The sequence below is a fragment of the Trametes versicolor genome, assembly GCF_000271585.1.
Source record: "Trametes versicolor FP-101664 SS1 unplaced genomic scaffold TRAVEscaffold_3, whole genome shotgun sequence".
NCBI classification, from domain to species: Eukaryota; Fungi; Basidiomycota; class Agaricomycetes; order Polyporales; family Polyporaceae; genus Trametes; species Trametes versicolor.
In genome coordinates this window covers 2,015,021-2,042,512 of record NW_007360323.1, presented here as the reverse complement: position 1 = coordinate 2,042,512, position 27,492 = coordinate 2,015,021, and the positions used below count along the sequence as shown (strand labels likewise).

Here is a 27,492-nt window from a genome sequence, read left to right as displayed (position 1 = left end):
TGCAAACGGTAGCATGGGGGGCGCGAATCAACCGGCCAGGGGGCGACCGGTGGTGAAGATGCGCTAGCTACCTCCTGCGGATGAGGCGAAGGAGGGATATCGCGTCTCGTGAGTACACCTCTCGTTGGGGGTCGTCGGAGATGTCCTCCCATGTGAACTCTTTCTTCAGCAACGTGAAGAAACGCTTGTCTGCCTGCGAAATATGAGCCTCACATGAAACTCAGTAATTGGTGCGCATACCTTTCTACGCTTCTTGTAGCAGAACAGGATTTGTGTTGACGGGTCGTGAACCAGGTCGGCTAGTGTCCGCACAAGAAGTGGGAACGCCGGCTCGAAGTAGACGCAGTCCGCAGCCAGAATCAGGTCGGGCCGAGGTAGATCCAGAGGCAGCGGTTCTCCCCTAGCCAGCCAACAAGACGTTTAGATGATGTCGAGTGATCAAGAGCAGACGGATAGAGCGGACCAGTTGAGTTCCGCGACAGATACACAGGACTCCAGCTGGTTGAGTGATACGTTCTGCTTCATGATACCCAGGAGCGGACTGCGGAGAGATAGACGAGGTTGGCCACGAAATCATCGTGCAATGCTGAGGGGAGTGAACGAACGCTTGGTCTGTGATACAGACGCGTGCCCCGAGCTTCCCAGCGACGAGTCCCACAAGGCCAGTTCCACTCCCCAGTTCAAGGACGTTCTTGCCTTCAAGATTTCCGCTTCTCGTGATGTAGCCTGCCAGGACCTACACCATCAAGACGGCGCGTTCAGACAGACGTTAACGCCACGGACAGCAAGAATGCAACTCACCTCTCCCGCCGGCCAGGCGATCCCTCCGCATCCCGGCGATGCGTCCACTGCGAGCCTGATCGCGACGCTTCCAGTGTCCGGGGCAGCGGCGAACGCAAGCTCTATAGTCTGATTGCGGACAGAAGGGGGCTGGACGGGAACGATGGTGCCTGCGCTGTCTTCGTCGGACCCAGCGTCCTCGCGGAAGTGGCGAAGCGGGTCGAGGTCATCGAGCCTCTCTTCGAGCGCGAGGTCAATCATGGTGTGCGAGCCGTGCAGCCGCTATGGATAAGCTGAGTCGTCCGGCGTGAAACGTGGATTGCGCGAGGCTGGGGATATCAGGAAGAGGTGGTGGAGGCAATAGAGATAGAGGCGGGAGCCCAGACGCGCCGGTGAATGAGCTCATTCCCCGTTCGACTCGTGCGCGTCGTGGCCAACGTTGACCTAAGACCTCGCCTGCGCCCTCCCTCCTCGATCCTCGCTCTCACGCGCACGCTTTATCTCCCCTCTCGCTGCCTCGCATCTGCCTCTCGTCCCTCCAAACGACCACTTCGTCCAACGGTGAGTATTCCCTCTTCCTCTCTTGGCAGCGCGCGCGGATGACTGACGGCCCCGATCACTGGCGCGGCTATCTGCGCTCTCTGAATCGACTGCCGATGGCATTGATCGCTTCCCCTCCCGCTCATATTTCACCCTCGACCTCCCGCCAGCAGCGCTACCCTCCCCGCTTCAACCACACACCCTCGCCCCTGTCTCCCTTCCTCTCCTTTACTTACGACCCATAATGTCCGAGTCATACGAAGCCACCTTCCGCTGGTGAGTGGTCTTTTTAGCGTGCGCGCGCCAACGCGCGGCGCATGTTCATAACTTGCGAATGCTGACCCAACCACGTAGGCCACATGCCGGAGCCTCCGACGTAATTGTCACCGGCACTTTCGACGGTGTACGTGCATCTGCTTTTACTCTGCGTATATCATGTACTGCGCGCTGACGCAGCCCACAGTGGTCGTGCTCACACCACCTCACCAAAACGCCTTCTGGCTTCTTCCACGGCGCGTTTAGCGTCCCCTGGGGTGACGTCGTCCAGTACAAGTACATCGTCGACGGCCGCTGGACGACTACCGATGATCAGGCCACCGAGCTTGACCCCATGGGCAACCTCAACAACGTCCTCCGCGCCCCCGCGCGCCCTCCGACGCCCAAGTCGGCGTCACCCCCGCCTTCCCCTCAAGCTGAGACGACCCTAGGCAGGGTGAATGGCTTTGTTGAGACCGCGAGGCAGGCCGTGGTCGGCATGGTCGAAGCCCTCGCGCCGGGAACGACCGAGACTCCCGCTGCGACTCCTGTTGCAGAGGTAAGCCCGCTATGACGTATTCGGCCTCTGTCCACACTTGCTAAGACATCCTTCCGCCCGTTAGAAATTCGACCCAACTCCTGAGCCGGTTTCTGCTCCCGAAGAACCCTTGCCTGAGCCCTCTGCGCCCGAGGCTAGCGCTCCGGAGATCACGAGTGAAGCCGTTCTGCCCTCCGAGCCCGCTCCCGTCGCGCCAGAAGTGCCCGTGCCCGTCCTCCCGCTGAGCACCGAGCCCGCGCTCGAGACGCTCAGCGTCCCCATCGCGGACGTATCTGAGAGCAAGCCGCTCGAGACGACGATTGTCGAAGGCAGCACCACCGCTGAAACGGCCGTCGAGCCCACTCCCGTCATTCCCGTCGAGGCTCCGGCCGTCGTCGCACCCGAGCCTACTGTGGATGTATCCGCAAGCGCGCCCATCGAGACGACTATCGTCGAGGGCAGCACGACCGCCGAAGCCGCTGCGCCCGCGCCTACTGCCGCAGCCGAGCCCGCCGTGGAGCCGTCCACGCACACACCCGCTGGCGCGAACGGCGTGTCAGAAGAGAAGCCCGCGACAAATGGCACTACGCCCGCGGTGAACGGCACTAACGGCACTGCCACGCCCAAGCCCACCGCTGCTCGCACAACAAGTACGAACGGCGCATCCACGAAGACCGTGACGCCGCCCGGCTCAACGGGTACTTCGCCCGCGACGACGCCTGCGAAGGAGAAGCGGATGCGTTTCCCCTCGCTCTCTTCGCGCTCTCTGCACTCGCGCTCCCGCTCTAGCGTCGAGACCCCAAGTGAACTCGGGGAGACCAAGGAGAAGAACGGGACTATCGCGAGCCGCCTAGGGAGCTCGGAACGCGTCAAGCGACGCACGAGCCTGTTCGGGAAGCTCAAGGACGTCTTCCACCCGAAGCATGAGACGAAGCCCGAGGCATCGTCGTAAAGTGTGCGCGGGTGGGTGTGTGGAAGGCATGCACTGGGGATTTCCACGGTGCATGTGTGCGGGGCAGAGATGGGGACGATTTGTGGCTTGCTTCACGATATAGACTTCTCATGATCGGCTACGAGTATCTCTTGCGCAGGATATCTTTTTTCTGTCTTAGTGTTTCGCGTTCTCTTTTGTAGACCGTAGTTTTCTTCTTCTGTATTATAATTTGTACTTGGTAGCAGCGATATCCTTTTTTCTCCCTCTCCTGTCGCCGTTCCGGGCTCGTAATACATGTTACCTGATCAAATGGACGGCGACATTTTGAACCCGCATGAAACACTGAATAGAGTTCAAGAGACAAGAAAGAAATGATTTTTCGAGGCTTGGAGGCAGGAGATGTTCGCGAGGTGCATACAACGTACAAAAGCCCAAACGGCGCCATCGCACAAGTACTGTCAAAACCCGCAATCAGGCCGGCGGTCTGCTGCCGCCCTTTTTCTCCACCCTCCACTCCTTGAAGATGCCGTCGAGACTCTTGTAGACGAGGTGCGACGGCAGGCTGCGGATAATCTCGCCGACGTGTTCCTCCGCCTCCGCCTTGCCCTTGTCGCCCGCGGCCTTGCTCGCGAAGTCTACCGCGAGGCGGAACATCGCGAGCACGGCGAGCGAGACGTGCGTCTGCTGCGCGCCGTGCGCGGAGCCCTGAGTGAGCGCGGAGAGCAGCGGGCCCGACACGGACGGGGGCGCGAGCGGCGCGTTCTGCGTGAACGTCGAGCGCTCGCCGCGCACGAGGCGGAGGAGGATCTCGAGGATGTTGTCCGTCTCGGTCATGTGCGTGCGCAAGAAGCGCTTGCGCTCCGTCTCCTGCCCGATGTTCGAGTTGCTCGCCCAGGACTCGAGGACCGTCCAGATCGTCGGTGCCTGCGATCGCGAGTGACGTTAGTCGGGATGTGTATCAGGGGCACTGCACGATCTGCTGTACGTACCGGATCGGGATCGGCGACCTCGATCCGCCTCTCCCACCCGTCGGCTGCGTCGCCGGCGACCCAGAACATGCGCCCGAACATGCTGCGTAGCCACTCCTGCACGTCGCCGGTCTTCACCCAGCGTGGCTCGGAAAGCGGTTTCTCTTTGTCGAGGTACAAGATCAGCGAGATTTCTGACGGGACCTTGGCCTTGGAGAACGGTGGGACGGTTGGGTCTTCGCTCTCGAGCTGTTCCGAGATGTCGAGGGCAACATAGGTAGTTTCCTCTGAGCAGCCTTCCATCTGCAAATAAAAATTAGTATCAGATCTCCACAGTCCGTTGTGTACTTACCGCGATGCCCTTGAGTCCGCCACGCTCGTCTTCCTGGAGCTGCAGGGTGACTTCGATGCGGCCTTCGGCCCTGAAGACCTTGAGCTTCGGCACCACCTCTGCATCAACAACAAGACGCTTCGTCGCGCCCGCGTAGGACACGGACAAGCGACTAGCGGATGGAACCTTATCGCCGAGCAAAGCGGGGTTCGCAGAGGCGTCTTCCGCAGGGGCGTTGGGATCGTGAGAGGCAGACGGGTCGTACGGGTGTTCTGGATCGTATGCGGGCTGAGTGGCCTCGTATTCGTGCTCGTTGTGTTCGGCGCCGTCGCCACCATCGATGACCGTAGAAGCATAGGGAGAACCTTGACCACCGTCTTGATTTGTATCGGGTACAGTGGAGGCAATAGAGTCCATCGCCTGCAAAGGCACGGTTCGGGGAGCAGGAGGGGGGGCAGCCTGTGCGTCAGTGGACTGCGAAGCAACAGCATTCGGACCCTGGTTCTCGACCACAGTGGACGCCGCAGCGGCAGAAGCATCCGCTGGGGGAGCGGTCCCGCCTTGAGCGGGTAACTGGACAGAAGGAGTAGAGGCAATCGTATCCTGCGAGCTCTGGTTTGAGTTCCCCTGCTGCGTAGCGGGGTTAGTGCCGCCGTCACGCTGCTCCTGAGAGGAGGGTGACGGATCATTGGCCTGGCTGTTGCCATTGACCTGAAGATGATGCCCGGCGAGGTCATTTGGCCCATTGGCATTGAAGCTCGCGAACGTCTCGTCATCAGGGTCCACTTCCGAGCCCTGCGCATCCTCGTCGCCCATGACGTGGTCACCGTCGTGCCCGTCCCCTTGGTCATACTCATTGCCTTTAAACGATAAAAGAGCCAGATTAGTGGTGCGAACGAGGTTGTGTGAACGAGACTCATCCACACATGCGCAGTCTCGGGAATAGACGGACGCTTACCAAATTCACCGGCATCGCCGTTATCCAGGTAATGTTCGACTTCGCTGACGTGAAGGTTCTCCCCTCCGTCGCCGTCACCCTCCTCTTCGCCAATTGCAGCCATGAGCCAATCGCCCTCGCTGGTGGTCTCAGCGACACTCGGGGCTACGCTGTCGCGGCCTGCCCCTTCATAATCCGCAGAAGAATCCAAACCAGAACCATGAGGCGGGGGTGGAGGGGCTCCCCGACCCTCCTCGTAGTCGCCATCATCATCCTCGAGCTTCTTGCGCTTCCCCTTCCGCGCATTGGAGGAGTTAAGACCTGAAGACTGGGACGAGATAGGGTGCGCATCGTCAGGGGTGACAGGAGTGTGGAAATAGATCCGAACGCGTGACGGAGGCGGACCGAGCAAAGCTGCGATGTCCTTTACGCCTGCAGCCTCAAGAACAGGAGCCGCGGCGGCAGCAACGGCAGCAACAGCGGCAGCGTCTAGCCCAGTGGTAGCACCCTCAGCCGGAGCTGGAGTGGCGCTATCAGCGGTTTCAACGACTGCTGGTGTTTCAGAGGGAATAGCGGTGGCAATAGGCTCCTCCTTGACCACGGTGGTCGCAGTCTCCGGAGACAGTCCCCAACTCCAATCCAGCTCGGGGATCTTGAGCCCAATGATCTTAAAGTCCGTCAGTGTCCGCTTGTTCTCATCCTTCTTACCAGAAGAGAAGCTCGCGGACGTCGCGCCGACACTTTCACGACCACTGGCGGACCCCGCTCCATCATGCCGGCCACCTCGGCTGGAGTAGCTGTAGCCCTGACCTCTCCCGCGGAAGGAGGAGTTGTTCTGGTGATGGCCGTAGCTCTGCTGCTGCTGATGTTGACCGTGAGAGTAGCCCTGGTTGGTGAAAGAGCCGCCTCTCCGCGTGTCCCTATTGTTAAATCCGCGGTTCGAGTTGTGTCCACGGAAACTGCCAGTTTGTGGTGCGCCGCCCCGTGTTCCCATGTTATTGTAGCTTCCACCGCCGCGACCGCGGGTCCCTCCTCTCTGTATGTTCATCGACCCACCGCGTCCACGCGGGTTCATATTGCCGCCCCCGCGTCCCCCATTGTACCCGCCGCGTCCGCCAGCTGGGTTCATGCCCGGCGCACCACCCCTCGTATATTGGCCTGGACCCGGACCCGGACCCGGGCCCTGGTTTTGGTTATACATCCCGCCCTGCTGCTGCATAGGCGGAGGGGGAGGCGGCTGGAACTGCGGCTGAACAGGCGGCCCGCGATGCTGGTTTGGCCCATCGAAGCGTTGCCGCTTAGCGGGTGGGAACTGTTGTGGAGAAGTATGATGAGCGATGGGCGGTCGGTTCTGTCGATGTTGCTGTTGCTGCTGCTGTTGCGGGAAGAACTGCTGAGGTTGCTGGAAGGGTTGCGCGGGGGGCTGCTGGTATGCGGCCTGAGGTATCGCTTGAGGAACCGCCTGAGGGGTCGCTTGGGGGACGTAAGGCTGCTGGTACGCGGCTTGCTGTGGCTGGTACGGGCTGTATTGGGGTTGGGCCGGGGGAGGTGGGGCCTGAACAACAGGGGCCGGAGGCTGCTGGTAAGCCTGCTGGGGTTGCTGGTGCTGTTGGCGCTGTTGCTGCGCCTGCCAATTCGCTCCATAGCCGTAGTTTGCGTAGAGGTGCGCCTGGTCAGCGGGACGAGCGGCGGCGGCGGCGGCGGCAGTAGCGGCCTGCTGAGCTGGCTGAGCCGCGTTCCATTGCGCCGCGTATGCAGCAGCGGCCGCAGCCGCACCGGGTTGCTGCTGAGCCTGTTGTGCGGCCGCGGCGGCTGCCCAATATGCAGAGTAATCAGGTTGTGCAGGCTGAGGAGGAGGCGGCCCAGGAGGAAGCGGAGGTTGCTGAGTATAGGCCGCAGTCGCAAAGGGGTTCTTGTTCATCGTCGTAGTCTAGAGAGAGAGACGGAAGAGACGAGCCACTAGAGGAGCAGAAAAAGCGAGAGCAATAGGACGGGAATACAGTAACGGCCGTTTTGTTCGACGTAGGGGTCGGCGAGAACAAATGAGACACGGCCGGGGACCCGTCGCGGCGCGCGCACATGGCGGGCATCGTGACAGCGCGGGCCGTCACAAAGTAACACCCCCGTTGACTCATCGATTCGCGAAGTTTTCCCTCGAGATCAATCTCGGCGACACAAAGGACGTGTAAAATAGCTAGCGGATAGATGTACAAAAGATACGACATGCGAGAAGAGTGAAAGATGGTGCAGGAGATGAGAGAAGCAACCATTAAGTGCGGCAGTCCTCATGAATCCTCGTCGTCCGCCCGCTTCTTCTTTTTCTTCTTCTTGGACTTCTCGTCATGTCCCTCGGTATCCTGGTCGACAGACTGCTCTTGTGTACGGTCGCGCTTGCGCTTGCGCTTCTCGTCAATTGTCGGTGCGGCCTCTTCCTCTGGTGCAACAAACACCTCTGCGCGCTTGGCGCGTCGCTCGGCAGTAACTTCCTCTTGCTGCAGGACATAGGTTAGTTGCTGATGGTGCGACGTAGTAATCCAATGTCTTACCTTCTCTTTCCTCTTCCGGTTTTCGCGAGCCTCCTTCTCGTGTGCTTTGAGGAAGTATTCTCCGGACTCCAGCTGGAGATCGACCTTCCGAGGCTGCTGAGGTGGCGGGAAAGGCGTGTACACCTTCTTCTCCTTCTTTTCTTTCTTGGCCTCTTCGACTGTCGGCAAGCCCGCAGCTTTCCGCGACTCGTCCTTTTCTTGTATCCGCTCGTTCTTCTTCGCGGTTTTCTCGGAAGTCTTGAGGTGACGCTTGCGGAACTTGGGCAAGAAGCGATCCCACGACTCCGTCGCGAGTTGCGGGTCCTTTGCCAGCTCACGCTTGATCATGAGCTCCTACAAGCTTGTCAGGTAATTATCACGGATACGAGAAGTTCGATGTGCGAACCTTGATCCGGTATATGGGGTGGATATTCTTCATGCAGTCGAGCACGATCCGCCGTACCTCCTTAAGCCCCTTGTACGGACCCATGACGCTGACAGTGTTTCCTTGTACAAGGACGTAACACTGCGTGAGCAATTCGATAGCCTGATATATTGTTAATCTATCTGCGTGCATGCTCCAATAGATATCCGTAAAGCGTACCTTCAGCGTGCTGCCGTCCGGCCCAATGATTCTCTGCCGCCGCTTGATGAACCGCTCCTTATTCCGCACAACATTCCCAATCTTGATGATGTCACACGCAATGTCGTCGCTCATGATTTTGACCGCCTGCCCGATCGCGACACCTCGTGCAAGCAGCTTGATCATGTCGCGCGCCTTGAGGATGATGTAGGGGTCGTACGTTTTGCGTGTTGTCCGGACCGACATAGAACCATGGATCAGGTCAAGCGTGCAAGAGATGCCCTAGAGTCCGCACATGACTTTGTGAGCCAGTCTGATCATTGCTAGCGAGCGGAAGGACATACATGTGTGTCAAGGGCTTGGGTTACGGCGCTCCATACTTCGCGCAAGTACTTTTCGCGGTATTTGGGGAAGAGGGTCGCGAATGAAGATTCTTCCGTGAACGGTCCGGCTTTGTTGTCCTCGGGCTTGAACTGGTCGATCTTCCACTACGCATAGAGTTACAACTAACCGTGAACGGAACTCTGTGAAAGATGCTTACACTTGCAGCGCGTCGTGAGTACATGCACAAGAATTACAATATTGATGATGTAAGCTTACTGGTCAATGTCATCGGTATCCCAAGCTGCCCGGTAGTTTAGTTTGGACTGTATGGCTATGTACGAAGGCTGCAAACGCACGCTTCTCCTTCCTATGCCTCTTGTTTTTGTTGACCACAGGCGCGCTCTCCGAGCCTTCCACTGACATCTTGATATTAGGCTATCCCAGCTGATGACAAGAAAGACGAAGTAGTGTAGACAAGTCAAGCAAGAACAGACGCAATAGCAGGAGGACCAGAGAAGAAAGTTGCTGAGCCCTGGGCAGGAAGCGCCAGACTTCTTACACCGGTCACGTGCAGCGCATAGACGCCCACCGTAGGATGCTTCGAAGCTGGGCTCATCTGGCTTGCCACACAAACGCCACCATGGACACTGCTCCAGGACTCTTTGAGGCCTCCTCTTCTACCTCTGCACTACCCTACGACGACACAGTACCATACGAAGACCAAGTATCCGCTGCTCCAGATGTCCTCGAGCCCAGCGACTCCGGCCGGTCTCTTGCCGACCGTATTGGCACTACCAAGGTCTACCTGCTCTCCGATGCGTCCAAATCGCGGGTCGGAAAGGTGCGCTGGCAGCATGTTTTGTAAAGGAGGACGGAGGACTTAATTTGGGAGTCATTGCTGCCTACCTTTTTCCGCCCCGGGCTATTGTTCTATGGTCCCATCTCGACCTATGTACCCTTCGGCTCGGGACGTTTCTTAGCGTAAACACGGAGCCTCAGACGATGAAGAATCGGGAAACGATGTAGACATGGCCGAACTAGGTTGGTCACAAATTTAATGAGCTCCATTATGTGCTCATTCGCCGCAGAACACTCGGCTATACGGGACAATGCAATCCTCTTGCACGGCAGCCCAATCTCTCACCTGCCCACCTCCAACATCTTTGCATACGCGACAAACTTCGATGCGCACCCGCTCGGGCTCGAATGGATCGATGACACAACATGTGTACTGGTCTTCGAGTCAAAGAGCGCCGCTCGCTCCGCCTTCCGCACCCTGCAGAAGTCCGTGGCGGAGGAACCCTCTCTAGACGACGGTTCTATCACCGCAAAGCCGATCCCCGTCACCATATGGCCCGCGGAGTATCGCATAAGCGCGACGCTCGGGAAAGGCGACGGCCTCAAGGGCATCTTGCGCATGCGGTGGGCAAAGGTGGAGGACGTGAAGAAGAAGGGCGCGCGGGACCAGAGCCAGTTTTACAAGAAGTACGGACAGGAGGCGGGAAAGAGCTTGGAAGAGGGTCCACGGCCGGCAAAGAGACGCCGCGGCCCCCTGGAGTCCGATGCTCTGAAGAAGGCGATCCTAGACGAGGAGCTGGACCGATTCCTCGCCTCAGACGAAGAAGCACAACGACCAACCACCCCACCCTCACGGATGCGCTCCGACTTCATTGGAGATCGCGGAAAGACGCTCCTCGAACGAACGGAGGGAGGGCTAGCCTCGAGGTTGATCGCACCTCTTCCCCGGCGGGGACGCTCGCAGCGAGACGGGGATCACCGGTCTTGGGACAGAGGGAAGGAGGTCGAGGGTTACGAGGAAACCTTCGAGCCACGATCGCGACGCGGTCCAAGACGTGAGGAAGGGAGGCGTTCGAGGAGGGAGCCCCGCGCGAGGGCTACTCAAGCGGACTTGGATGCAGAGCTGGATGCTTTCTTGAACGAGAAGCTGTAACTATTACACGCACTGTGGTGATTATGCCTGGATGCTCTATGTACTGTAAGATGGTCTGTACTGTATTCCCCACTCAGATGCTTCATAAACCCCGAGGGTTTATTTCTTGTATCCACGACGCACCTGAGAATGAGTTTAACGTCCGAGCTCATAGGTAAGGCTGCAAACATACAAGCACGTATGACGTAACGGCTCAGGTTATCTACTTCGGCGCAATGGTTTTGAGCTGCAATACACGTGAGTTTCTGTTATATAGGATAGTGTGATGCAGCATACTTGTAGACCATGAATGCCCTGGATCTCTTCCTTGAGGGTCTGGTTCACGAGCCGCTGTTGTTTGACCAGAGGCAAGCCCTTGAACTCCTCGCTGGCTATGATGATCTGGTAGAACGTCCCGCAACCTCCTGTACGGCGACAGAGTGTTCAGCAAAGTGATTCCAATCCCAGCAGTACAAGTCTCACCGGAGACATCCTCCACCACCAGCTCGGAGGGCTTGAACTTCTCCGTCAGCTTCTCGTGTATAACGCGCTCCCCGTCCGTCGAGAACTTCGTCTGGGCGGACGAGTACCACCGCGCCACCGCAGGAAGGCGCACAGCCAATTGCGGCCGCGCTATTCGTCGAGTCAGAGCGAGAGCGAGCATCTGGAACGCAGCTGGAACGCGTCCGGGTGAGGGCAGAGGAGAGGGACGCGGATGATTTGGAGTCCAGGCCGTCTGTACGCGCGCGCCTCGCGTGCCGCCGATCGAGATCCCGCCCCGGCCCATGTATTCCCGCTAGCTGTCTCCCGAACGTCCTCAACGTCCTCCACATCCTCCTGCTTGCCTCCGATCCCACTCTACGACGAACGGGATGTTAGCTGGCCTGTGGGCGCGCGGTGTCGCCCTCGAGTGCCGTTTGGCGACCCTCACCAAGCTTCCGCGCCAAAGTTCGATCCGGGCTCTCCACCAAGCCACCTCGAGGCCTTCCGCCCTCTTGACTGCTGCCGCTGCTGCACCGCGGACATGGAACAAGCCATCCAGTCTGCTGAGCTCTGCGAGAGCATTTACTCGTAAAGCAGCTGGTCCTCGCCGCCTCTTTGACCCTCGGTTCTTCTCCGCGAACGCTGCTCAGGCGGAAGCAGCCGCGGAGCTCCCGGTGCTCTCCCCTCCAGCGGTCGGAGGGTGGTTGCTCGGCTCGGCGGGCCTGGTATTTGCTATCATCGTTGTCGGAGGGATTACCCGCCTCACCGAGTCTGGCCTGAGCATAACGGAATGGCGTCCGATAACTGGTGTGCTCCCTCCCCTGTCCCGCGCGCAGTGGGAGGAAGAGTTCGACAAGTACAAACTTACGCCGGAGTTCAAGCTGTATGTCTCCCTATATTATTTGCTAGCGTTAGCATGTTGATGATCATTTCAGGATGAACCATTCGATATCGCTCGAGGAGTTCAAGGGCATCTTCTTCTGGGAATGGTCACACCGTGTCCTCGGCCGCATCATCGGTGTCGGCTTCGTCGTACCTCTGGCCTACTTCGCCCTCCGGAAACGTCTCACTGCGACCCTACCCAAGCACTTGACCGCCATGGCCTTCCTCATCGGCGCTCAAGGCGCCCTCGGGTGGTACATGGTCAAGTCCGGTCTGGAGGATTCGCTCATGGACACCCCAGGAGCCGTCCCGCGCGTGTCGCAGTACCGGCTCGCCGCCCACCTGGGCACGGCGTTCGTGCTGTACGCAGGCATGTTCGGTACAGGTCTCTCAGCGATCATGGATTGGCGGTATGCGAACAAGGGTGTATGGAGCGGCTTCAAGGAGAACGGTGCTAAGTGGCAGGAAGTGCTTCAGAACCCCCACGTTAAGAGGTTCTCGCGGGGTGCCAAGGGCTTGACCGCGCTCGTCTTCCTTACCGCACTCTCCGGTATGTGATTCCATGCCTGCACATCAGGTAGCATGCTGACAGACCTTTGTAGGCGCGTTCGTTGCAGGCCTCGACGCTGGTCTTCTCTACAACGAGTTCCCGCTAATGGGCGGTCGCCTTGCTCCTCCGGCAGACGAACTTCTCAACCCGGCCTACTCTAAGAGCGCAGACCAATCCGACATCTGGTGGCGCAATATTTTCGAGAACCCGACGACCGTGCAATTCGACCACAGATGTCTGGTGAGTTCCTGACCGCAAGACTATCGGCCGAGTAGCGTGCTCATGCTTGTGACAGGCAATCACGACCTACGTCGCTACTGGACTCATGTATGCGGCGACATTCAACCCCGCATTGCGGGCCGTCCTCCCTCCTTTGACGAAGCGGATGGCGACCTCCGCGTTCGCGATGGCCAACATCCAGGTTCTGCTCGGCATCTCTACGCTCCTATACCTGGTACCTATACCTCTCGCGGCGGCGCATCAGGCCGGCAGTGTAGCGCTGTTGACCACCATGATCCATATTCTTGTCTCCTTGCGGAGACCGGGGGCTGCTGCAAGGGCATGGAGACAGGCCTTGCAACGGGCCAAGAAAACTGCGTAGATTTATACATCAAATTCCAGGGACATATCCTTAGAGCACATATAATTATCGCTATACTCGCTTTGCTTTGCCATACACTCAACTCAATCATTACATACGACCCCTGTACTTGCAGCTTACTCTTTTGAGGGACCATCCTGGCAAGAAACATAAACGCAGATGTTGCAACCGTTCTACTTTTACAAAGACAAACACACGTCCGTACGTATCCTCTGCTCAATCTGCCATCTGTACGTCCTCGTCGCCCGCCGCCGCCTCAGGTGCCGCCGCAGGGGCCGCTGGTGCATCACCGGTGTCCTTGGGCGTCATACTCTGGAGGTACACCTCGATGATCTCGCCCTCGAGGATGCGGAAGTCACCCTCTGCAGTCACTCCCGTCTCGTGCGGGCCTCCAGGGCCAACAATGCCAATGGACGTGTTGTTGATCGTGAGCTCCTTGTCCTGCTGCAGGGTCTCCCGAAGCGCGTGCAGGCCATGCTTGATCAGCTCCTCGAGTGTGCCTGGGTGGCGGAATAAAGAAAGACAGTCAGCGGGTTGTGCGGGGAGAAAGCGAGGGCGCACAAAGGACGCACAGTCCGCGAAGCTCTCGTAGTGCTTCTCGAGGTATGTCTTCGCGCTTTGTGAGCGCGCGCCGATCGACATCGCGTAGTACTCGTACGAGTTGCCGGATGGGGAGAATTCGTACAGGTGGGGCCCCTGCTTGTCTTGGCCGATCACGAGCAGACCGACACCGTATGGGCGGCGACCGTATTCCTGGGTGTTTACTTGTGCCTCTGTACAAGGTATCAGTAACGGTGATGCTTGGAACGTGCGCGAGAGACGTACTATCGGCGATGGCGGAGACGAGACGGTTTACGGGTGCGGGGCGGTTGAAAAGCATGCGGGAGGACATGGCTTGCTGCCTCATGAAGTTGCTGCAGACGCGTTTGAGACACCCTCCCAGACATAGCAGTGACGTATACACACCTCAAGACACGCGCGTCGGATGTCAGTCCAGCGATCGCAATGCCGACATGGTCATCTATTCGGTACATCTTCTGTTGGTACGAGGCAAGTTCTCCGAACGAACGCTAACAGAAACTTTCGGTCAGCACGACAGCAAATGGGTAGAACAGATCCCAGCGCACCTTCAAAGCCAGCAGAATCGCATGTGTCTTCGACCGCAAACCCACCGCGGCCGATCCCTGCTTCACGGCCTCGAGCGCATACTCAACCTGGTGGAGACGCCCCTGGGGCGAGAAGACGGTGTTGTCCGAGTCGTATGTGTTCCTGAACTATTCAGACGCGTTAGCGGGAGCATATTGAGGTAGCTTTGAAGCGTACCATGGTGGTGAGGAGGGAGGATGAGTGCAAGAGTACGAAGCGCCTCCGTGCGTTTCGCTGAAGGTGACGCGTCGCGGGCGACGCGCAAGATTACCTTTTCGGGAGGGTCATCGAGACGTGCAAGAGGCGCCCATTACTTGTCCTCGAACCATCACGTCCAGGTCATGAAGGATGCATACACCGACAGCAGCTAAATCTGCACAGGTCTAGCGATTAATGGTAGCGCAAAACTCACAAGCATTCCTTGGAACTGGTCATGTTTGACTGGTACTAGTAGGTAGGTCGACGATGCATGTCGAACACTCATTACTCAGTACCTCCACCAGAGTATGACACGAGCGCATATATATGGCCAAGTATCATGCCGACTTGTATACAGAAGCCTGGGTACACGAAGTATATATTGGGATCGCCCGGCGTACCTTGCGGCGGCTTGCAACGACGGTCCTTGAAGACATGCCTCGTGTAGCCTCATGGCTTTGAATATACACCGCACAAGCGTCCGGCGATAAATCGTCTTTCATCTTCGAACGCGAGATTATCTCACGAGCATATGGCAGATCTACTCAAGCAAGTTATTCCACAACCGATGTCTCCACGTTGTCGGAGTCAGGCTCCTCGAAGCGATAACTCCGTGCAAGAGGGCCGGATTGAGGCTTCGCATGGTTGTGCCGCCGGCCGTACTGTATGTTCGTGCCTTGGCTGGACTGCCTCACAAGTTGCTGCCGCCGCGGCACAATCCAGCTTGTGATGTCATGGGTACGCATATACGCGTCAGAAGTCGTTGTATACTGACATGATAGTAAGGTAAGTGACGCTTTGAGACTAAAGGCAATTGATGTCGTCACCGCCCGTGCGCTGTATAAGAACCTCGCTCCACGCACGCGCGTCGTTTTACTTCCCCGCCATCTCCTGCGAGAGTCGCTATCATGCCCCCCGAACTCACCGCCCTGACGTACAGGTAAGTGCGCCCTCAAACTATGCTGGAGGCTTCACAGCTCCCCCGATGTCTTGCTCTAGTCCATCGCTGGGTTGTAGTGGTCCATACGATTCCCTACTATGCAGCGAGAGTCCCCGCGACGGCTGTCACGGACCGTACTTCTCTTCACTGAACCGGTACCTACGCCGACTCGTATGCGTCGATGCTATAGCAGCTGTTCTTGCAGTTTGCGGTCCAAACCATTGCTTCAGTAGCTGGATGCCGACTACGCAACGCATCAAGCAATCAGACTTACGCCTCATGCATTGCCATGCCAGTATACACGTATGTTGTAAGGTATCTTCAGAAATCTTAGTGGCGTGTCTACATGCTGAACGTTTTCCATTTGACAGTTCGCAGTACTTTTTTGCCAAGTCCCCTTCACAACCTTTCATCAGACGCAGTACATGTCACGACAGCGCCAGGGCCACCTACGTTGCGCTCTGGGCTTGTAAGGGCGCACTATCAGTGATTCAGCCAGCGTCGCAGTACTTGCTGGCTACCTCATCACGCGCGTCATCGAGTTGGACGAGGTCGCCCGAAGCGGTCCAATGACGTCGCAGCCACAATATGACACAACAAAGGTCCAGGTGCAGTAATATTCCCAATTGATTGGTTTCCTTTGCAACTCGATGATCGCTGTTGAATTCAAGATGTCAGGGCACACGTCCGCGTTGGGACGGTATACCTACGTCGGGAGATTGTCGGACTCCCAACGAGACTTTGACTTTCCGCTCGCCCTGGTTCGCAACTGGGTGCGTACATCCTCGTCATGACACTATGTACGCCTCTACATCATGAAGCAGGCCTCAGACTAGGGCCACAGCGGCCTAGTTAGGTTCTTCGTCAGTGGACAGAGCCGTTTAGGTTGCCGGCTATCCTTAGCGCGTCATGACGCCCTTTTCCAGTGTCGGTCTCTTCTCTACCTGCACAAGCGAAGCTGCTCGATACACGTCCCCGAAACCAAGGAGACTGCTCGCGCCAGGAACAGGCAGCGATGGAAGGCATCCAAAGGCTCCGACGTCTTCAGAATTCGCACTCTCCTCGGCAGCTCTTAGCGTCTTCGCGGTGCCCTGGGGACGTCGCATGCCCGTGTCAGGCTCTCATCTTAGTAGACCGCAGGCGCACTTAAGTTCTAGGGCGACAGTGCCGCGCCTTCCCTCGCTCGCGGCTTCTCACGCGCACGACCCATCTGGCAATACCTCCTCCACTCCCAGCCTACCGCGCCCCACTGACCGCCCCACGCTGTGCTGATGGTGCGACGCGACGCCGGATTGCGGCCCTCTTCGCCCCCCAGCTGGCTTCCCGGGCCTCGCGGACACCCTTACGTCTCGGCGCGGGCGTGCGTCTCCCGGCAGGCCTAGGGCAGCTGCTTCGCCCAAGCGCACCAAGCCCGCTGCAGTGCAACCGTGCGCCCCTGCTGACGATGATGATCTCAGGCCTGACGTAGCGAGCGCCTCCCGCGGCCGAGTCCCCTTCCTGAAAGAATCAAGTCGCCGCGAGTCGCTCGTGCCTCGCGGACTGCAGATGTTGTACAGGAACCTCTTGCGCGGTTTTCGCGACGTGCTTCTCCGGACCCGAGTCGGCCACGCACCGGGAATCGCGTCTCGTCGCCAAAAGCTGGTACAGAAACATGTGTAAGAGCGTCCGATTCACCTCTCATGAATTTTCGGATGATCCGATGTACTTCGCGGCTAGCGATAGTTCCTCATGGTCACCGATCCGACCCCTGCCAGCGGTACAAAGCACGTTGCAGGAGTGCGATGCAGTATACCACCGGGATCTCAAGCGTCTCACCAAACCTACCGCAGACAGCTCGCGGATCTTGGACCATGGAAGCGGATACAGTTATATATACTCGACCCATAATGCGTCATGACTGGCAGTAATAGACTAGGTATATGATACATGTGGGTGCAGACACCGCGGAACAATACGCGTGTGTTATGTAGTGTGACTGAGTGCCTGACCGCGAGCGTGCAACGTTCGCAGAAACAATTTCCGTACCCGCACGGGAAGGGGAGCAGGAGAGGGATGCGGGAAGCATGCGAGGAGACGGGTCACTAAATAGAGAAGGGGTAGCCAGTGTGCGCGAAACAGAATGTACCAAGTACGGGATGCGAGACAAAACGAGGACCAGGACAGAACGAGCGGGGCGCGACCGACCGTCTATTCGACCACAGCCCTGCGGCGAAAAGGAGACCACAACGGCGCTTCTGGGGTAGGAATACGATAGCAGACGACTACTGATATGCCCGGGAGAGAAAGAACCGCTGGAAAACAGGAAGGAGCCAATGTGAATGAACAGATGCGCATGCGAACGGGGAGATAGATGATGTGCGGGGTGGGGTTTATGCGAATGTGCGGGCATGGGTCGAGTGTGTGTATGTGCGGATCCGATGCAGGGGTCGATGTCGCGATGGATGCGGACAAGGTGGGAGGGCGACGAATGGATGCAGGTAAGGGGTCGTGAACGGAAGTGGGGAACCGGGCACCGTCAATGTTCAGACAGTGCGGAATAGTCGTAAATGCGAGAGTAGCATGCAACAGCGGAAAACGGGAAGGATATGCAGAGAGGCGGGAGGTGAGGGGCATGGGACAGGAATATGAAGACACAGTCCATGGGTCTATCGTGCAGTGGTGGTACAGGGCAGCCTCCTGGAAGCTGCTGGTCGTTGAATACGTCATGGCTGAGATTCCGGACGCGGCCTGGCGACGGGCGGGGCAGCCTGGGCTCCCTGCGCCCGAGCAATTATGCGTGGATATGATACTGGTCGAGGGCAACGATCTGCAGGGTGGAATCGAACGCTGTCGATGAGGAGCTCAGTCAATGGACTTCACGGTGGTGAAGGGCTGCTCGACCATGGTCGACTCGGACTCGCTCGGGCCGTCGTAGGGGAGGGGGTCCCCGCGGAGCTTGCGGTGGGCGCGTTGTTTCTGCGCCGCGACCGGTCAGCGTAAGCCATGACGTAATTGCGGGCCCTTACCTGCTTCACAAGCGTCTCGCGGTCGGCGGCGACATGACGCGCATACTCGCGGTCGCGCTCTCGATGCGCGAACACGGCCGCCGTCAGACCCTGTCTGGCCTGCTCAAGCGCGGGCTCCGACCTTGCGGCAGCCCGCTCCTCCTCCGTCTCCGACGCGCCGAGGGACTTCCCTCGCGTGTCTCGGCCCCGAGCCCGCATCCCGGTCCCACCATCGGCGGACTCCTGTCTGCGCGACTTCGAGTCCGCCGCGGCGACACCATCGCTCCACCGGTGAATTTCGGCACCTCCCGCGCGTGAAGAGACGTCCTTCGCCAGATCCTGCTTCCCTCCTCGGCTCGCCTTCGTCTCGCCACTGTCCTGATCGGAAGACACGGAGACGTGTTTCGAAGGGATCGAGTGGTGTCGTAATGGGGCGCTGGGGATTCTGTGATGACGCTCGGTCGTTGACGCAAGGGTAGGGACAGCGTCCGGAGCCGTGGCATGTCGGCTATGAGGCGGTGCTTCTACAGCAGGCCGTGGTCGTGACGCTGAGATGGACAGTGAGGACGGAGCGATGCTGGATGCCCGGATTGGCGACCGCGCGATGGGTGCAGGAGGCACAAAGATGTCCGGCGTGGTCAGCCAGACCAAGGGCGACGCATCGCACAGCTCGGTCAAACTGTACTGGCGCTGTGTCTTTGCTGGTTTGGCCGTTCTGAAGGAGCGGGTGGCTGGCTGGCTCGGTTTGTCCGATGCCTGAGGCCTCTCATGCTGTTCTTCCAATGCAGGAGAAGGAAGCAGAGGCGGGGGCGGCCTCGTGATGCGAAGGTCCTGCTGATGTGTCGATGGTGAGGATGCAGTGAAGAACTGGACAGACGAGAAAGACCGTGTAGCCGGCCCAGGACCGGCGTAGATCGTGGGGGACGCCGTAACGCTCGACGCACGCGATCCGTGGGATCTGACCGACTTCGGAGACTGGGGAGGCTCGTACGCCGGAGGGAAGGGAAACTCGGAGGGCTCGAGCTCCTTGGCTCTTGACTTGCCTTTGTGACATACCTCGGACTCCTCCTCGTCGGTCTCTTCCACTGACGTCAATCCCATGGAGGGAGACGACTGCAATGAAAACAGCGTGGACGAAGAGCCTGAAGATGAGAGCAACCCAGAGGACTCGGATCCCGAAGACCCAGACGATCCTGGCATGTTATCCCGGTGGAGAGGAGGCGGGGCCGGCGGCGGGCGAGGCAACGAGACCAACGCCGGAACTGCGCCGGGAGTAGGCTCATCCGAGGCCGTCTCAGAGCTAGGTCGTCCAGATGGCTCAGTCGCGCGGTTTGTCGAAGGATAAGACCAGGGTACTTCCCTCTGATATTCCCATGGCAAGGTGGCCGCGACGGATGGGTTGACGAAGAGGATCGGCGGGAAATTCGGTGGGTCGCTCGGGGTAAGCGGGAAGTGGCAACTTACTGGAAACGTCTGGGACAACGCGCCCGGAAAGCCGGCCTCGGACCGCGAGGCGAAAGTGTGAGGAAGGTTTACGAACCCGGCAGCACGCATTTTGGGGCCAATGAGCGCGCGCGCGTCAATCGCCCCTTCGGAGTGTTTCGTAAGTTGTGTGATAGTGAGCTGCGCGCGGTGCCTGCTTGCGCACGACGAGGAGGTCGAGGGCGTTGGAGGAGTGGCGGGTGAGGGCACTGGGGGAGAGCCAGGAGATGCTCTGCGATCCTCCTGGTCTTGGAGAGCGCGTAGGGTGCGCGACGACGTGAAGACGAATGCTGTCGTTCCACGGTTGCTCGAGTTCGTGCTCGTGTTTGTGGTCGTGGTCGCGGTCGCGAGGATCGGCTTGCAGTCGTCAAGGTTGATGAACGTGGGTGGAGGCGACTTTCGTCTTGGCATCGTTCGCGACGTACTTTGCACGCGAAGGAAACACGATGAGCACGGCGACGCGAGGGCGTTGCAGGAAGAACTTACCTGGGACGCTGCTCCGGGAAAGATTTGTTGGAGTCCATTATGTGGGGGATGTGGTGGGTGCAGGGGGCATGTCCAGCAGGATATGCTCGAGTTCGGGAAAGGTGGGGAGGGGGAGGGGGAAGGAGAGGGCGCGTCGGATCGTAAATAGTCGTCTCTGCGTGGGTAATTGAGGGAACGATCGTGGGGGCGCACCCGCGTTCATCCCAACCCCAGACTAGGGTATGGAGACGCGGGCGAGTTAATCTTATCAGCCGGGTCGGCCGTCGGCGTCTGCTATCGCGCCCCCCGCAGTTCGCACAGAGTCTGGTGATCGCGCCTTCCGCCATGGTCCTTCCCGGGCGAATCCATGCTCGCCCCGGCTTTCTATCTCTGCGCTCGAGTCAGGCTGCACCTATCTGCACCTTATCGAGCCAGGGCTATCGACCAGTGGCTGCGACCGTCCCACGCACGTTATTTACGAGGGCAAACCGCTCTTTCTCCCATACCACCATCTCCCCACCCACCCGCCGTCTGCAGCACACCATGGCCCAGTCAGTCACCATCAGCGTAGCGAGCACGGGCCGCAAGATCACAGTCCCTACCGGCCTCTTCATCAACAACGAATTCGTGCCTTCTGTTGACTCAAAGGAGACGATTGAGTACGTCCGCATGCACCGAAAACACCCCGCATCTCGCGGGATCTGCGGGCTAGTCGTTCTCGAATGCTGACGTAGACTACGTCGTACAGGTGCATCAACCCCGCCACGGAAGAGGTGATATGCTCCATCATCGCAGGTAGGTATCGCGTCCCTCTGCGGTTCACGCTGTCGGATACACGCCGCTGCTCGCGCGTCGGGGCAAACGCCGGTGTCCTTTGCGTGCGGCGACGCGCCAGATCTGGGCGCTCGATCGATCTACAGGCGTGTCGACGATCTGCGTGACATGCAGCTGCTGTACTAAATCCGACTGAGCATCCTCTGGTTCCGTGTTATGAATAGGTTCCGAGAAGGACATCGACATCGCCGTCGCCGCTGCTCGCAAGGCGTTCAAGACCACTTGGGGCAAGAACGTCACCGGCTTTGAGCGTTCGCGCCTCATCAACAAGCTCGCCGACCTCATCGAGCGCGATGCACAGGAACTTGCCGAGCTCGAGGCCCTGAACAACGGGAAGCCCGTCAAAATCGCCCGGTACGTCACTGAAATGTAATATCATAGTGAGCCAGCTAACATGTCCCGTTTACAGCGACTTCGACATCGGCGACAGCGTTGCGTGTCTGCGCTACTACGCCGGGTGGGCGGACAAAATCCTCGGACAGGTACGTCATTGCCTGAAGCGCGCGAACAGTGCTGCGCGTGTCGCGGACCCGGTCGAGAGCGCATGCGCGGAAGCGAGCAGCGTCGCGATCGCGTGGAGCGTGTTGACAGTGTGAAGAGAGACGCCGACTGACACAAACTCTAGTCGCTCGAGGTCGACAACAAGACCAAATTCGCGTTCACCCGCCACGACCCGATTGGTGTCTGCGGCCAGATGTGCGTGTCTGCGCTCGAACCACCACCACGCGCCGTGCCCTCGGCTGACGCCCCCTTTCTCCGCCAACAGCATCCCATGGAACTACCCTATCAACATGTGGTACGTCCCCGTCGCTGTCGTCGCCGTGCCCAACAGAGTTTCTGATCACCATCTCCAGGTCATGGAAGGTCGCGCCCGCCCTCGCTTGCGGCTGCACCATTGTCATGAAGCCGTCGGAAATTACGCCGCTCACCGCTCTCGTATGTTCTCTCTATCCGCCTCACTTTCTCTCTACCATGTGCCACCAGTTTGTGCACGACTTCGCCGCTTGCCTCTGTGGGCATCGTTTACGTGCACAGGCTGTGCAGAGCGCATTATAGCTTGTGTAATTCACAGCTAAGCGGGGGGCCAAGCCTGAGTTTGAGACGTAACAGACGTCGATGTCGCGTTCAAAGACGTGCGGACTTCCTAAATTAGATGTCTGCACACTTATGTCCCCTCCAACCCGCGAAGCGCCCCTCCGTCGCTGCTATTCGTCCCCGCATCCCTGTGCTCGACGGAGGCACTGCCTCCCACGCATCCCTCTCAGGCATCTCCGCCCCGTTTCTATTTTTGCACACGTGCGGACTTCCGCCCGTGCTACGATGCCTTACTCGGGTCCTTGGAGAGGCGTGGCCAAGTTCTCATCCGTATATTCCTGGTCTTTGGCGAGACGACGTACGTGGTCTCGACACGTCCCTGATCACCGATCATCCGGTCCTGCACGTTTTCCTTGCCCTCGTTGTGTCGGCGGTAATCGAGGCTCCCGGCTCTTGTGCGTAGCGCCGGCTTCGGTGAAGCGGACGCTATATGTGCCCTGTCGAGGGCTTTCGCCGTTACCACATACGAGCGCGGGCGCACATGTGCTTCGTCGCTCGGATAAGCACTACGTCGCCAGGTCGCCGTTGACCGTGTAGTCCCAGTATAATTAAACTGGACGATGCTGCCGTTGCAGCGTTCTGTGCTGCAAGCTCTCCGTCTTCAGGTCCCGTGTACACGTGAGAAGCACAAGCTTACTGACAATACTTCCATCAGAAACTCTCCGAGCTGGTCGTTGAGGCTGGGTATGTCTACCTGCCATTCCCTTCGCAGAAGTGCCCTGTCTGACACGACCGCATGATCATCGTAGATTCCCTCCCGGTGTCATCAACACCGTCCCTTCACTTGGATCGGTCGGCGGCGCTGCGCTCTCGTCGCACCAGGACGTCGACAAGGTCGCCTTCACGGGCAGCACCGTCACCGGCCGCAGGATCATGGAGGCCGCAGCGAAGAGCAACCTCAAGAAGGTATGGCCCCGGCGCTCCCCGTCCCGTCGCAGAGCCTAGTCTAACCCCTGTGCCGTCCGAAACAGGTCAGCTTGGAGCTCGGTGGCAAGTCCCCCAACATCGTCTTCGAGTCTGCGGACCTTGACCAAGGTAAGAAAACGCCCCGCAATTAACTTTGGGATAGCGTGCCTGTGCGAAGTGACAGTGGCTGACTGCGTCTGTGATGGGTGTAGCTGCGAACTGGGTCGGTCTCGGCATCCTGTACAACACTGGCCAGGACTGCACGGCGGGCTCGCGTCTCTTCGTCCAGGACACGATTTACGACAAGTTCATCGCGGTATGTGGCGTGGAGCGTTTCGGAGTTAGGACGAGCTTGACCTTTTGAATTTTCACAGATTGTCGTGGAGAAGTTCAAGCAGATGAAGATCGGAGACGGCTTCGACGAAGCGTCAGGTGGAGGCCCTGTCGTAAGTTCTTTGCGTTATTCTCCCTCAAACGAGGACTCACAGTGTTGCAGGTTTCGAAGATGCAGTACGACAAGATCTTCTCGTTCATCGAGTCAGGAAAGCAGGAGGGCGCCAAGGCGATCCTCGGTGGCGAGAAGCGTCCTGGAAAGGGCTACTTCGTCGACCCGACTAGTAAGCCACTACCATCTCAAACATACATTTTGCAATTGCTTACACGGTTCTCATGGCGCGCAGTCTTCGTCGACGTTACCCCCGATATGAAAATCGTGCGTTTCACTGGCTGTGTTTCGTCTCATGAGTCATGCTGACGGATTATCCGCGCCTATAACAGGTTCGCGAGGAGATCTTCGGGCCTGTGCTCTCGGTCGCGAAGTTCAAGACGGAGGAGGAGGTGATCGAAATTGCGAACGACACAGCGTACGGTCTCGGGGCTGGCCTGCACTCGAGTACGTCTCGCCTGATTCCGTCGCATCATAGTGCGATCCGTCTCCATCGGCCAAAACGTCCAACGGTGTTGCTCTGGAAGCTAGAGTTCACCAGCGCCTGTGGACGTCGGTTGTCGATGGAGACGGCTCCGCGCGTGTGCACTGATGGAGCGACGCAACACATTTCTAACTATCACTTGTTCTGCCCACAGATGATGCGAACCAGTGCATGCGCGTCTCGCAGGCGCTCGAGGCCGGTACGGTGAGTACTGCGTGATCCACATTGCGCTCTGGCCCACAAACGCCTATGACAAGCTATGCTGCGGCGGTGCACCCACGCCCGCGCATTTCCAACCTGACTATGGCTTGTGATACTGGATGGTGGCTGATCATGTGCGTTGATGTCCGATTTGCAGGTCTGGGTGAATCAGTACAACCTCCTCAACAACAACGTGCCCTTTGGCGGCAAGAAGCAGAGCGGTATCGGTGAGTGCATCCGGCCGGGCGGCGACGCTTCCCTTCCGCCGTCTCCGCCCTGTGATGGGCAGAACTGGCGCTGATTGTGGGTCGGGGACTGCGCACAGGCCGCGAGCTGGGCAGCTACGCGCTCGAGGAGTACACGTCCGTCAAGGCCATCCACTGGAACTACGGCGAGAAGCTTGACTGGCCGCTGTAAACGCCGCCTCCCCATCTTGAGAAGACGCCGCGAGCCGTGCTCCGACGGCGGTGATCATTGTCGAGGGATGAAAGAAGCTGAAGGCAGCTGCGAAGCAAAGAGAAGAAGTGTACGAGTACTTGGGTGGCACTGTGTCAACAACGTGCTTAAGAATACCACGGGGTCGAATCTCCAACGCACGAACGTGTTCCGACGGTCTACATATTCCATGGCCCCGTCGAGATGTCGCCTCGATAACGCTGCAAATTCCTGTTGGTCGCGACGCACGCCCACGATCTTCCTCCACACACCGGCGACGGGGGTGATGACAAGGTCAGGGGATCGAGTGCGTTATCGCCGGACGCCCACCGTTAGGCTCAGCGCTCAGCAAGGTTCCGCTGCACCCCCGCCGCTCGACGTCGCCTTCACACGTTACACGGTGCCCGAACGACCGCAGCTTGCAGCAATAAATCTAGATCGCGCAATGAAGACTGCCACACCACCGCCACTCCCGCTCCGAGCCGCCGGCGACCACGAAAGATGAATGATTCGAAAGGCGGATCCTTTGCATGCGAACTCAATCTGTCTGACGGTCAGTGGCTGACCCATCCCCACCTCGACTGTGGCTGCATCAGGTGCGATTGCCTGTGGTCAGCGCCGTCGGATCTATCAGTCTATTTGCGACGTTCATCAGCACACAAAGCTCATTTTTCGGATGATTGCCAGGCGGAGGCGTTTGGCTGAAGTCTCTGAGCGCCGTACGCAGATAGCGCTTCCGTGTCGAGCTGTCCGCCGGCCTGTTCACAAAGGAAGGGCGGGCGGGCTTCCGCCGCCGGCTTTTTCTTCTCTTCGTCTGCCACAAGCATATCTCCGTGTCTTCCGCAGACTGGGACCTAGCACTGGGGCTAGGGCTCTTACTTGTACGCCGGTTGCCACATGCAGCGCTACAGCTGCAGCGCTGGCGTGATACCGCCGACCTCACACGTTCCTGCGCATTACTAGGGCTAGGCAGGGAAGATGCGAATGTTATAATCTTGGTATCGGGCAGTTCTGTTTCTGCGGTTCTATTGCATACCGCTTCTACGCCACTAAAAACGCTGTAGCTAAATAGGGAGGTGCGTTGTCACTGCATGCAGCTTGCCTGGTGTGAATATTTGCTGCATGTAGTGGCCTGCCAGCCTGAGTTCACCGATCACGAAGTTGAACACCTTAGTTAGGTGATTGTCAGGTTCTGCAAAGCTGGAGATCATGACCATCACCTAGCCCTTCCCGTATATTCTGTACGCCTTGTTATACAGTATGAACTTCTTTCAGCTGCGTTGAAAGTCGGAGGAAACACGAAGTCTGAACAACTAGGAGATGGTGTACCGGGCGTCCGAACTAGCGCCGGATCGCGATAGTGAATCTACGAACCCCGCCGGAATTATCCGGGAGCTCCATCCAACCAACCACCGACGATATTGCACAGGAGTCGTCCACAACCGCATATCATATGCCTGAAAGAGCTTTTAGGTCCTTAAAATGCGAATAACCTTGCTATCCAACATCTGATTCCTACGACAAGCGACAAAAAAGCTGTTACAACACCGAGCTATGGCGTTTGATGGGAGACGCCGCGACTGTGAGTTTCATCGGCTCCTCTACCGATAGTAATACGTTTCAACTGATGTTCATGGGCACTATTGGCCGTACCGCCAATCCGATAATGAAGATTTAGACCGGTACGCACTTCTCAGACTCGCCTTGCCAAGGCAAACGTGGCAGGACCCTAATAGGACGCGGTACGATGTTTGACTGCGCCTCGCCTACGTCTGCGCATTCTTACCCGTGTTCCGTTCATGCCGGGGGATCTCGATATGGGGCACTCGTACCAGACGCTCTCGGAACGAACAGCACAGAACAACCGTTTCATCTACGTTGAACATATTGGCGATCTTACGTCGTCTTGGCCAATGCTTGCTCCTCAGCGCGCTCCTCCGAGCGTGCATGACAAAATTCTCATTGTCAGCCTGTCCGACCACCCTTCACGGGTGCAGATTTGTGAATACGGTCTGACCAACTTCATCACGTTGCCGCAGACCACCCCAACACATTTGTGGACTCTGTGTCCGCTGCGCACGCCCGATGGCTGCAATATTGCTTACGGTCAGTTACACCGAAGATACCCTCGTGCTCGATGACATCGGTCATCCCTACGTAAGGATATCACGCCCTGATCTACAAAATGGCCATGGCAATCGCACATCCAGCAAGCTGTGCCGCCGCTGTGCAAAGTACGCGGCGCTTGCACTCGTGTCTCCGGCGACAATCAACCCATCTCTGTTCGGTGATCTCCCCGCTCCCGATGCGACTGCGCAATGCACGGCGGAAGCGCTGACCTCTCTCACCTGCAGATATGTCCGGGCGAGTCTCAGTGCTCAGTGCGACCGGCTCCTCTTTCTAAGCAGGATCGGGGGGCCTCTGGCCGCCCCCTCGGGCGGCAGCCCTTCCGCGTTCCTCTCGCATCGACCAAACCGCCCCGATTGTTGCTATTGTTGGCATCGAGCCAACAGCGGGATTGCCTAAGGGCGGCTGTGATGCTCGTGCGACGCTTGCGTCAGTGACGCCGATACTCTTTTCCCCTCCACTTGTTTTGGTCCCCGCAGTCCCCAGCAGGCGTCTCGGGGAACGGCACAGCAAAAGTCGCGGACACAAGTTCCTGGTCGCAGCCTTCCGTAACATCGCGATGATCTTTCCTCCGCGCCCACTGGGGTCT

General features: G+C 58.4%; 10 protein-coding genes across 10 annotated transcripts; 5 read left to right on the top strand and 5 right to left on the bottom strand.

The window, feature by feature from the left end:
• Positions 1–67: 67 nt before the first annotated feature.
• On the bottom strand, positions 68–1,041 carry TRAVEDRAFT_18402 (uncharacterized protein; the record flags this gene model as incomplete). Its single annotated transcript, XM_008036547.1, has 5 exons — positions 68–193; positions 241–400; positions 464–541; positions 606–736; positions 802–1,041. The coding sequence occupies 5 exons, from the start codon at positions 1,039–1,041 to the stop codon at positions 68–70; spliced, it is 735 nt and encodes a 244-aa protein (XP_008034738.1).
• A 523-nt stretch (positions 1,042–1,564) lies between these two features.
• Positions 1,565–3,381, top strand: TRAVEDRAFT_63412 (uncharacterized protein; the record flags this gene model as incomplete). The annotated part of the gene is made up of 4 exons (XM_008037453.1): positions 1,565–1,596; positions 1,675–1,723; positions 1,784–2,134; positions 2,199–3,381. The coding sequence occupies 4 exons, from the start codon at positions 1,565–1,567 to the stop codon at positions 3,063–3,065; spliced, it is 1,299 nt and encodes a 432-aa protein (XP_008035644.1). The 3' UTR covers positions 3,066–3,381.
• Positions 3,382–3,518: 137 nt separating this feature from the next.
• TRAVEDRAFT_44642 (uncharacterized protein) lies at positions 3,519–7,204 on the bottom strand (the record flags this gene model as incomplete). The annotated part of the gene is made up of 4 exons (XM_008036862.1): positions 3,519–3,971; positions 4,037–4,318; positions 4,368–5,206; positions 5,305–7,204. 4 exons carry the CDS (start codon positions 7,202–7,204, stop codon positions 3,519–3,521), a joined length of 3,474 nt encoding a protein of 1,157 aa, XP_008035053.1.
• A 264-nt stretch (positions 7,205–7,468) lies between these two features.
• Positions 7,469–9,147, bottom strand: TRAVEDRAFT_143946 (ribosome biosynthesis protein KRR1). The gene is made up of 8 exons (XM_008037452.1): positions 9,072–9,147; positions 8,992–9,016; positions 8,910–8,913; positions 8,736–8,879; positions 8,413–8,673; positions 8,215–8,355; positions 7,830–8,162; positions 7,469–7,775 (listed from the first exon to the last, which is right to left on the bottom strand). The coding sequence occupies exons 1-8, from the start codon at positions 9,136–9,138 to the stop codon at positions 7,569–7,571; spliced, it is 1,182 nt and encodes a 393-aa protein (XP_008035643.1). The 5' UTR covers positions 9,139–9,147; the 3' UTR covers positions 7,469–7,568.
• Positions 9,148–9,355: 208 nt separating this feature from the next.
• Positions 9,356–11,324, top strand: TRAVEDRAFT_163359 (uncharacterized protein; the record flags this gene model as incomplete). The annotated part of the gene is made up of 5 exons (XM_008037451.1): positions 9,356–9,556; positions 9,696–9,756; positions 9,804–10,892; positions 10,943–11,070; positions 11,129–11,324. 3 exons carry the CDS (start codon positions 9,356–9,358, stop codon positions 10,664–10,666), a joined length of 1,125 nt encoding a protein of 374 aa, XP_008035642.1. The 3' UTR covers positions 10,667–10,892; positions 10,943–11,070; positions 11,129–11,324.
• A 162-nt stretch (positions 11,325–11,486) lies between these two features.
• Positions 11,487–13,314, top strand: TRAVEDRAFT_27286 (COX15-CtaA-domain-containing protein). The gene is made up of 4 exons (XM_008036640.1): positions 11,487–12,011; positions 12,064–12,560; positions 12,613–12,800; positions 12,856–13,314. Exons 1-4 carry the CDS (start codon positions 11,518–11,520, stop codon positions 13,159–13,161), a joined length of 1,485 nt encoding a protein of 494 aa, XP_008034831.1. The 5' UTR covers positions 11,487–11,517; the 3' UTR covers positions 13,162–13,314.
• A 63-nt stretch (positions 13,315–13,377) lies between these two features.
• On the bottom strand, positions 13,378–14,487 carry TRAVEDRAFT_35262 (20S proteasome subunit; the record flags this gene model as incomplete). The annotated part of the gene is made up of 6 exons (XM_008036729.1): positions 13,378–13,661; positions 13,734–13,934; positions 13,987–14,075; positions 14,128–14,231; positions 14,289–14,435; positions 14,485–14,487. The coding sequence occupies 6 exons, from the start codon at positions 14,485–14,487 to the stop codon at positions 13,378–13,380; spliced, it is 828 nt and encodes a 275-aa protein (XP_008034920.1).
• Positions 14,488–17,352: 2,865 nt separating this feature from the next.
• On the top strand, positions 17,353–17,723 carry TRAVEDRAFT_27285 (uncharacterized protein). Its single transcript, XM_008036639.1, has one exon. The coding sequence runs from the start codon at positions 17,509–17,511 to the stop codon at positions 17,686–17,688; it is 180 nt and encodes a 59-aa protein (XP_008034830.1). The 5' UTR covers positions 17,353–17,508; the 3' UTR covers positions 17,689–17,723.
• Positions 17,724–17,790: 67 nt separating this feature from the next.
• On the bottom strand, positions 17,791–20,337 carry TRAVEDRAFT_27283 (uncharacterized protein). The gene is made up of 3 exons (XM_008036638.1): positions 19,894–20,337; positions 18,451–19,842; positions 17,791–18,400 (listed from the first exon to the last, which is right to left on the bottom strand). The coding sequence occupies exons 1-3, from the start codon at positions 20,320–20,322 to the stop codon at positions 18,287–18,289; spliced, it is 1,935 nt and encodes a 644-aa protein (XP_008034829.1). The 5' UTR covers positions 20,323–20,337; the 3' UTR covers positions 17,791–18,286.
• Positions 20,338–20,767: 430 nt separating this feature from the next.
• TRAVEDRAFT_27280 (NAD-aldehyde dehydrogenase) lies at positions 20,768–25,219 on the top strand. The gene is made up of 18 exons (XM_008036637.1): positions 20,768–21,035; positions 21,125–21,171; positions 21,375–21,564; positions 21,620–21,692; positions 21,836–21,906; positions 21,977–22,006; positions 22,065–22,146; positions 22,961–22,989; positions 23,055–23,211; positions 23,277–23,340; positions 23,424–23,527; positions 23,586–23,657; positions 23,708–23,828; positions 23,892–23,923; positions 23,989–24,103; positions 24,295–24,344; positions 24,499–24,568; positions 24,667–25,219. Exons 1-18 carry the CDS (start codon positions 20,920–20,922, stop codon positions 24,756–24,758), a joined length of 1,515 nt encoding a protein of 504 aa, XP_008034828.1. The 5' UTR covers positions 20,768–20,919; the 3' UTR covers positions 24,759–25,219.
• The last annotated feature ends 2,273 nt before the right edge of the window (positions 25,220–27,492 follow it).